The sequence below is a fragment of the Ictalurus punctatus genome, chromosome 19 (assembly GCF_001660625.3).
Source record: "Ictalurus punctatus breed USDA103 chromosome 19, Coco_2.0, whole genome shotgun sequence".
In the NCBI taxonomy this organism is placed as follows: Eukaryota; Metazoa; Chordata; class Actinopteri; order Siluriformes; family Ictaluridae; genus Ictalurus; species Ictalurus punctatus.
In genome coordinates, this window is record NC_030434.2 from 1,654,645 (window position 1) to 1,664,799 (window position 10,155).

At 38.8% G+C, this 10,155-nt stretch overlaps 1 protein-coding gene across 1 annotated transcript in view; it reads left to right on the top strand.

The window, feature by feature from the left end:
* Positions 1-9,824, top strand: part of pax4 (paired box 4) — a 10,083-nt gene extending 259 nt beyond the window's left edge. The window contains exons 2-5 of the mRNA XM_017493881.3: positions 20-165; positions 493-708; positions 1,150-1,219; positions 9,015-9,824. Coding sequence (XP_017349370.1) covers positions 20-165; positions 493-708; positions 1,150-1,219; positions 9,015-9,313 — 731 coding nt within the window. The 3' untranslated portion in view covers positions 9,314-9,824. The remainder of the gene's footprint in view (positions 1-19; positions 166-492; positions 709-1,149; positions 1,220-9,014) is intronic.
* Positions 9,825-10,155: the final 331 nt, after the last annotated feature.

The window sequence follows — 10,155 nt, forward strand, 5'->3', positions numbered from 1 at the left end:
TCCTATATGAACACCATAGTTGACTTCCCCCCAGAGGAAGGCAGCTTGAATCAGCTTGGAGGAAGGTTTCTGAATGGTCGTCCTCTGCCTGCACACAAAAGGAAGCTAATGATAGAGCTGGCATCAGAGGGTGTGCGTCCATGTGACATCTCAAGGATTCTCAAGGTACTAGGACCACTCACAGATCAAATGTGTTAATTATTCCCCAAAGCGAAAAGCCTAGTGATGCATTAAAATAGTGGTGTTGAATAAACCTCCTACAGTGCACATTAACACCAGCTGTGGGTTTGTGGTGTGTAGTCACTGGTGGAAACATCTGCACATTTCATCTAAGTGCATGAGATAATCACTAATTAGTAACCACTTCATGCAGTTCTTGGCTGTTGCAAGAGAGTTAAAAAAATGTAAAAGTGTGTAGTACATGGATCCTCCGAAAATGAAAGCCTGTAGGTGTTTATTCAACAAATGTTAAAACAGCAATGTAATTTGCAGGTGTCAAGTGGATGCGTCAGTAAGATCTTACGCTGGTATCGATGCACTGGCCTCTGGGTCCCCAAAGCCACTGGAGGCAGCAGACCACGGCTCCTCACACCTGACGTTATCTCTTCTATAGCGCAGTACAAGCGTACCAGTCCAACACTTTCTGCATGGGAGATCCGCAAGAAGCTTTCATTTGACCAAGTGTGCACAGCTGACAAAGTTCCTAGTGTGAGCGCCACATTCTTATCATAAATTTCTATAAACCTTATGCAAAATAGTAATGGATCCGCTGATGAGCACAGTAAAATCGCCATGTTGAAAAACACAGTGGTGTTCATTAAAGCTGGGCAAGGCACAAGTTAAATCTCTGATTTTTAATGTCAGAAATTAATCGGGGGGGGGGGGGGGGGATGAGCAAACTCTGGAATAAATAAACCATATCTTGTGGAAATTTTGTAGGAATTTAATGACCAAGAACAATTTGTATTTGTATAAGAGTTAAAGTTACTCATGTTAAGTCCTCATCTAATGTGAAGCATTTGTTTTGCTTGATATTTAATCTATACAACAATAAAAGAAAACACACTGTGAGCTTACATGTTTAAAGAATTTTGATGTAACTGAGAAAATCTACATTTCTGAATTGCTTACTCTTCCATACTCATACAGGTGTCTTCTATTAATCGCATTCTCAAGAAGATTCAGCATGACTGGAACATGGAAAAACACATATATGAAGGTAACAAATTAAACACAATCAGCAGATTGCAATAATGACAATATGCATTACTACTTCTCATTTTATGAGCATTTTTTTTACTCTAAATAACAATGAATGAAATGTATTGCGTTCCCATATTGATATGGAATACAGTCGGTGTTTCAGTTCATCCCATACTGAAAGGTGTTCAGTGGAGTTGAGGTCAGGGCTCTGTGCAGGACACTCGAGTTCTTCCACCTTCTTCCAACCTTAACACACCATGTTTTCATGGAGCTTGCATTGTGCACGTTGTCATCTGGAACAGGTTTAGGTCTCATAGTTCCAGTGAAGGGAAACTGTAATGCTATAGCATACAAAGACATTCTATACAATTGTGTGCTTCCAACTTTGTGGCAACAGTTTAGAGAAGCACCAAATATGGGTGTGATGGTCAGGTGTCCACATACTTTTGGCCATGCACATTTAAACCGGAAGTGGACTTAGTCTATTTCTTTTTTTTTTTCTTGGGCTATCTTTTCACTGTACCCTGGAAATACTGGAAAACAGTGGAAAAAACTTAGCTACTGGAAAATCAGAAGTAATTTTTCATTCACAAATTGTAACTTGTTTATTAATTCATTTATTAATTAATACATTTATTTATTTATTTAGTTAGTTAGTTAGTTAGTTAGTTAGTTAGTTAGTTGTTTTTTTTTTGTTTATATAACTTTAATCAACTCCTGAACCAGATGTGCTATGGAACCTTCTGAAAAACTTTCTATCTTCTGTCTAGTGTGACCGAGGAACTGTGTTTCAAAACAACAGTGTCTTTACCAATCCCATCTTCTAATATTTTATCAGATTTACTTTAGTTTTTGGGTTTGTTACATTCCATAAAGATCAGAAATGTTCACTGGACACGCTATCAGAATCTTCTATAAAGCTTGACACAATTGGAGCACTTCTGGGATTCTTTAAGCAGCGTTCCATTATAATGATCGAATGATTTTCCATGCCGATTAGATTTTAATAGCGATGGAGAATGGTCGTATAAGAACAACAAAAATCATGCGCAATAAACATACAAATTAATATTTTTAACAGATTTGAAATATTTTGAGCATTAAGACACCTGACCATCACACCTGTATGTTTTTCTTCCTTAAAACTGTTGCCACAAAATTGAAAGCACACAGTTGTATATAATGTCTCTGTACATTTCCCTTCACTGGAAGTAAGAGGCCCAAACCTGTTCCAGCATGACAAGTCCCCTGTGTACAAAGTGAGCACCATGAAGACATGGATGGGCAATATAGTGGACAGCCTTCCCAGAAGAGTGGAGATTATTATACTAGCAAAGGGGGAGTAAATCTAGAGAGGGATGTTCAACAAGTACATATGGGTGTGATAGTCAACTCCTCTTGCTATTTGCTCCACTTCTCCAAGTTCCTTTATATGTTATATATAATATTTTGGGGGGTTTTTTGCAAATAAACTTGCAGCCCACAGGTTTTCAGTGGGGTTAAAACCCAGAGACTGGGATGGTCATTGAAAAGGAGTGACGTTTTGTTTCTTTAACCATTTTTACATGGATTGTAATTTTGTATATTTGGCTTATCATCTTGATGACAGCAGGTGGCACAGTGTTGCAGTGGGTAGCATTGCCGTCTCACAGAGCCAGAGTCCCCGCTTTGATTCTTAGCTTGTCTGTGTTACTGTCTGTGTGGGTTTCGCATGTTTTCCCTCTGTTTGCATGGTTTCCTCCAGGTTGTCCAGTTTCCTCCCACATCCCAATAACATGCAGATAAGTAGATTGACCACAGTAACTTGCTACTAGGTGGGAACAAGTGTGTGAAGGGTGCCCTGCAATGGACTGGCATCACATCCAGGGGTGAATTCTCGAACCTTGCACCAGTATTACGGGATAGGCTCCAGATCTACCCTGAGCAGGATCAAATGGTTACTGAAGATGAATGACGAATGAATCTTGTTGAAAGCTCTATCTATGCCCAACTCTGAATCTGGCAGAGACAATCACAAAACAGCCCTGAAGTATCACTGATCCACCACCGGTTTTTAGCAGGTGCTTTTCCTTGTATGCAGTCCTTTTTTGTCACCAAAAATGTTGATGTTGAGCATGACCAAAAATGTGAATTTTGGCCTCAATTGAGCAGAACACCTGCCAACTATAGTTCTAATGACACTAATGAGGTTCAAGCAATGCATTCTGTGAGATGCTCTCAGGAAAGTCTTTTATCTTGTAATGCTTTCAAACTGCTTGTTTAAAATATATATATATATATATATATGAAAGTGGCATTTAACAGTTGATGGTGAAACCTGTCAACCACAAAAATCAACTCTAAAACTGGTTTCCCAACTGTTGATACAAAGTTGGAAGCATACAATTTTCTAAAACGCCTGTGTATGCTGCAGCATTAGCATTACCCTTCGCTGAGGCATTGCCCAAACAGCCCCATTGTCCGTCCTAAACCAAAACCAAACTTTGTTGTTGGTACTATGCATTCCGGTAGATAACGTTTTTCTGGCATCCAACAAACTCATATTCATCCACCAGACTGCCAGATAGTGAAAAATGATTCATCACTCCAGAGAACAGAGAACTCCAGATCACATTTGGCATTGTGACTAGTGATCTAAGACTTACCAAGAACAGGATATTCCTCTCAAATTTACGAGGGATAAAGACAAGACAAAAGCTTAGGAGGATGCCAAGAGACCTACGGCAACATTAAAGGAGCTACAAGAATATCTGACAAGTACTGGTCACTCCCTGCATGTGATAATCTCTCAGATTCTTCATATGTCTGGGCTATGGTGTAGGGTGGCTAGCATTCTCTCTCAAGAAAAAAACATGCCTAAATCACCCCAAAATGATCATGTGTTATGATGAGACCAAGGTAGAAATTTTTAGCATAGTTATAAAAGATATATTTTTGGTGCAGGCTTTTGTTAGACAGCTGAAGATGAAGAAAAATGACAAATTACAGCATGCCAATCATCCAAAGCACAAATCCAATCAACAAAAGAATGGCTTCTACAGAAGAATATCAGCATTTTTGAATGACCCAGTCATAGCCCAGATCTAAATCCTATTGAAATCATGAGGAATTAATTCAAGCGACACAGGAGATCCCTTCCATCCCCACCTAAAAGGTGCTTTAAAAAAGTATCTCATCTCTCTTGACACCTTTTAGTCTAGGACATAATGAAGGACACAGGTGGTTGTCCATGAGCTTCTCTAGTACTTGACAGAAATGTTTGTTGAAGCTAATCTCTGAAGAAGAATATACAAGAATGTTGTCAATATGATTGCAAATCAATTTAGCATTTTTTTCTCAGTACCTTGTTGACAAGGGCCTGGACGACTAAAATAGCATGAGTTTGCCAAAGGGCACCACCAGGTAGTCAGCTCTCAATGTGAGTGGAATGTGGTTTTGCATTCAGTGCATGTCTATAAGCAGTTTATATAGCAGAGAACCAGGAAGTGACACAGAAGTAGGTAAGAGTGGAAGAGGCTGCGCTAGAGTTGACTTTCATCTGTATGCATGTTACTAACATGTTAGTACTTGTTCTTTTCCATCTGAGTAACCATTAGTTTCCTGATTTAAATTCTGAAAATTCTCACACCTTTGGGAAAGTGTGGTTCCCAAACAGATGAGCAAGTATGAGAAAGAAGCTGAAAACCATTGATAGGTATCACATGGTATATTACCATTAAACCTTCCTTACTTCAGAGCTGAGCCAAATACAATCTTTTAATTTTAGCAATATTATTAGACATTCCAGATCAGTCTTCTGAAACAAATCATTTTCTGTAACAATTATGAGTAGCACAGCATTCACACTTCCATTTGAGATCCACTTTATGGTTTACATATGAAATAAGTCTAAATTTGGCAGATATATAGGTTCATACATTGCATGTTTAATTAAATTTTAAAAGATGGTGTGATCTGACACATGCCAAAAAAACACACACACACTCACCTCATATCAATCCCGTTTTGAATTAAGGTTTAGAGAAGGTTTTTGAAGTGGTGGGTCCCATGAGGAGGAGATGCTATTTGTAGAATGGCATTTAACTGTAGGGGCTGGATGTCCAGTCTATCTATAGGTCATAGTAATGAGGTCTATCGACGTCCATCCAGTGGACCAGCCTTAGAAAAGTGCTCCTAATGCATTTTCACCATGGCAGATTCTGAGGGGCAGTTGATATGAGGATCAGATTGGCTGCCGTCTGGTCGAAATACTGTAGGGCACACAATGTGCACAATAAAAGAAGAATCTGCAGGCTTGCCTTCATAGAAGCCTGCAGACATTCTGAGTTTAATCACACGGTCCTAGATCTATTTGGCCCCAACATGTAAGGTGTATTACCAGAACATGGATTTCTTCCACAGTTTTTGTGTTTGCCAGCTAAAAGGCTGTTTTCACACCCATTTTGTACAACATCTTGTATAAGCTCATAAGGAGGACCCTTACAGGACTTCTGCACAATATCCTACACTGGGCTCTTGGGGAATTGTGGTCAAAGGAAGAGCCTCATCCTTTTCAGAAAGGTCATAATAGATTTATAAGCACACAGACCACTACTATCCAGGTGGTTGCAGTCCTCAGTTGGCAATTAATTCCAATGGGCAAAACTTACAGACAGAGGTGACATGGCTAGGGGTGGCAAATTTGTCTGTCCATTTTGGATAGCACAGCTCCCTGGGAAGGAAGCCAGCAGGTGTACCGACTGCTTGTGAAAGCAGCAATGGAACCCAAAATCTTGTCATATCTGGGCTACATGCAGGTCTCTGTGGCCTAGTTACTCAATTCTGTGTAAGGTGGTAAGGATCAGTGTTAGAGGAGGAAATGCATAAATGTGTATAGTACATGGTGTGGTCAGCTATGGGCCAGTTCATCCTATTCCAGGTGACTTTCTGGCCGTGCAAGTGAAAACTACAATTGGCAATCTTTTGACTTGGAATTAGCAAAGAGGTCCACTTGCACCTTGCCAAACTTTTCCCAGATGGAGCTTCACACTAAGCAATTGTTTTTAAAGAGTGTTAAAGAGCCTTTATCTCAGTTCTTTGTGAGACTATGTGCCATAATGTGCATAATGAGGGTGAACATGTCTGGAACAGTTTCTTGTTGGGGACACACAGGAGCCAGTCATCCAAATAAGACAGTGTCCTGATGCCTTGAAAACAGCATTGTTAACAGGGAGCAGTCAAATTGCAATGTATGTTATTGGCAGGCAAACTTTAAAAAATGCATTTACTCAGGGGTGATGGGGAAATGTGAATAGAACTTGCATAAACCTGTCAGTCTTATGGTTGTTTGGACCAGGACTCTTCCTGGAGCTGGCTGTCTGGCCAAACTGTGACCACTCTAACAGAGCTTCAGAAGTCCTCTGCAGAGATGGGAAGAACTGCCAGATGGAAATCTCAGAAATACTTAACCAGTCAGGCCTTTATGATAGACTGGCTAGACAGAAACACTCCAGAGAAAAAGGAATATAACAGACACTTAAAGGACTCTGAGATCATGAGGGAAAGAATGAATGCAACCAAATCTATAAAGATTCTTGAAGAAAATCTGCTCTAGAGTGCATACAACCTCAGACTGGGGTGAAGGTTCACCATTCAGCATGACAACAACCAGAAAGCCTACAGGTGAAGCAAGGCTGGAGTGGCATTAGGAATGGTCTTGAATGTTCCAGCCAAAGCCTATGCATGAATATGTGTGGAGAGACCTGAAGGTAGCAGTTTACACACACTCCCCATCCAATCTGATTGAATCTGATCAGATCTGCCAAGAAGAATGGGAGAAACTGCCCAAATCTAGGTGTGCAATGCCTGTAGAGACTTGCGCAAGAAGACTCAAGGTTCTAATTACTGTCAAAGATGTGTGTACAAAGTACTGAATCTGAATACTTATTTCCATAAGAGATTTTAGTTTTGATTTTTAATATATTTACATTTCTAAAAATGGCATTATAGACCATTGTGTGGACTAATGGCAATAAATTAAATTGAATACATTTTAAATTAAATCTATAACATAAAATTTAAAATGTGCAAAAACTGAAGGTGTCTCAATTCTTTCCAAACCCACTGTACATCTAATAAGCATAGCAGACAGAAGACGCCACTGTCCAAGAGAGTATTCAACTTGAAGTCTAATGTTGACAAGTTTGTGAGCACCAATAACTTTTGGGGCTAGGGGCCTAACTGGAGATTGTTTCCCTAGATCCACTGAATGGGCAATGTTTTCAGCCCTAAAGCATCCCACTCTAGCCTATTGCTAGAGCTATTCATTGTTGTGCTTTGAGGGATGCTGTAGTCATTGGGGGCATTGTTTAACAAGGTGTTGACCAGCTCCTCAAAAGAAGAGGGGTTGCAAGACTAATTTACATTAGTCGACCAGTAATTTAAAAAAAAAAAAAAAAAGTAGTCAACTTGTTGACTAGTCATTTTTCCATATTTAAAGTAAGAACAGTGTCAGGACACCCCTACTTTCAGGCTGTTGTATTTGTGCAGCAAAGAAAATGCATTTCAATTAACAGCCACATATAGGCAACAAATTACATTACATTTACATTTATTTATTTAGTGGACACTTTTATTCAAAGCGACTTACAAATGAGGAAATACAACCAAAGCGATATATCAAGCGGTGAACAATACAAGTACTGCTACCATATGAGATCTTTAATTGAGTTCTAGAGAAGCAAAGTGCGAAGAGTCAAGGTGTAAGAGCCAGAGTAATGTTTCTTTTTTTTTCTTTTTTTGGATAATGTAGGGTTGGCATTTTAGGGGTTAGTTACGTGCTCATGGAAGAGGTGTCTCTTTAGCTGTTTTTTGAAAATAGTGACAGATTCTGCAGTCTGGATTGACCAGAATCACTAAGCAGAAAACTACAACTGTCAGTGTTTTTTCAGGCTACACTGTTAATGAGGAAGGTAAATAAATCGTTTCAGTAAATAAGCAAAATAAGAAATCCATGTGTCATATTATACTATTTTACCAATTCTTAAAATGTATATGTGTGGACAAGTTCGTGTCTCAGCTGAACTGGTTAATTCTGAAACTAAGAGCATGTGGTGCAAGGAGCCTCCATGCAACTTAATGATTCATGAAGGATGTCAAATCTACAGCACTATCTGGGAGGTTTTTTTTGCCATGCTTCGGTAAGTTCTGAAGTCTGAAGTCTCTTTGAGTTAGCATCTGCTGATGAACTGACTCTAAATTAGCTAAGCAAGATTGGATAGTAACATGCAACCAGCAGGACCAAAAGTAGTCTTTCACATGCTGGTGATATTGGAATTCACTATGCCACAGAAGCAAGGATTTTATTTACATTTTATTTACCTTTAAAGGACAACAAAAATAACTGTGGGAGGAATTCCTTTGGGAGCGGGCAGCAGTGGGACTCATGTAGGTGGGTGTGGGTCTCACACACGCCTCTCAACTTTACTGAAAATGTTATCAAAGGATCTAGTAAAACAAAAGAATTAATAATAAAAAAAGACTTTTCCAAGATTAGTCTTAGAGGGGGTTAGGAGCATTGAAATGTCAAATGGCATGTCAAATATCAATGAGCCAATAGATAATATCTTTTAATAAACGATTAGGAGCATTTTGGGTAATTTACTGTATCAATGTATTGTTTTCACTGTTGAGACATTTTAGAAAAAAAATTGTAGGATCCAAGAAAAATATGTCTATATTCAAAGTTTTACACATATTTAACACATATATAAAATAAAAGCTTTATAGTGAGAAGTTGACTATACCAATTAACTACATGGTCTGTCCTACAGGTTTGGCAGAGTCACATTCCCTGGAAAGCACAAAGTTTCCCATATCCCTGCCAGCAAATTGGCTTTCAGAGAGAAAGCCACTGCCAGCAGTCACCTGTTCAGACAACACAATCCCATTGGTTCATCAGGCAAGACTTACTTCTCCTTTAGTTCATAATATTGGAACCCATGGTCACTGCGTCTCAGACATGACAACAGGTTTCCTACTTGCTCATCATAGAAAGGAGGACGCTACAAACAGATCAGCTTATTTTACAGAATGGGCTTCTCTTCCTTCATTCACTGGACAGTATATTTGATTGGAAGGGTTTAGACTGGACAGATGACAGAATTAAGTAAATTACAGAAGAATTGGATGAGACATGGATTTATATGGGACAGGTACAAGTACTCTTATGTAACAGCAGAGGGCAGCAGAGCAAATAAATAACACCTACATTTCAAATAGTTTCCAATAGTCAGTTGTATAGTAGACCCCAACACTACAGACATACATAATGGCAGTGACCCTTGTACCTATAGGACCATAATGAAATAAAAAAAATAACACAGGAATACAAGGCTACACCAGACTACATAAAGTGTAAACAGCATGAGCAATGTAACAGCATGATGGTGGTAACAATCAATATAAATATAAATATTGGTAATTACATGTTAACTACAGATGGTATACATTTTGGCTGTAAACAATCAATTCATGCAGTTTACAATCACCACTGGATAGCATCAGCAATGTATGGTTCTCCTATTGGAAGTACTCAATGATTTTTTTTTTTTTTTTAACAGACTGCATAAAATAATGATAAAATAAAATACAACATTGGAATTGTGGTTTTGTGTGCCTAAATATTAATTAAATTGATATTTATATAATTCATTGTTAACTAATAGCAATATGCAAGCTGGCTTTTTAGAAAAGGCATAACTGATTCTGATCAAGGTATTATTGGGAAAAGAGTCATTCAATATACAGGAGGAAACCTAACTGAACTGAACTAGGGTGGCACAGAGGTGGAGTGGGTAGCATTGTCACCTCACAGCTATAGGGTCCCTGATTTGATCCTAAACAGGTTATGACTGTGTTCTCCCTGGGTATAAATGGGGTTCCTCCAGGTTCTCCAGTTTTCTCCCACCTCCC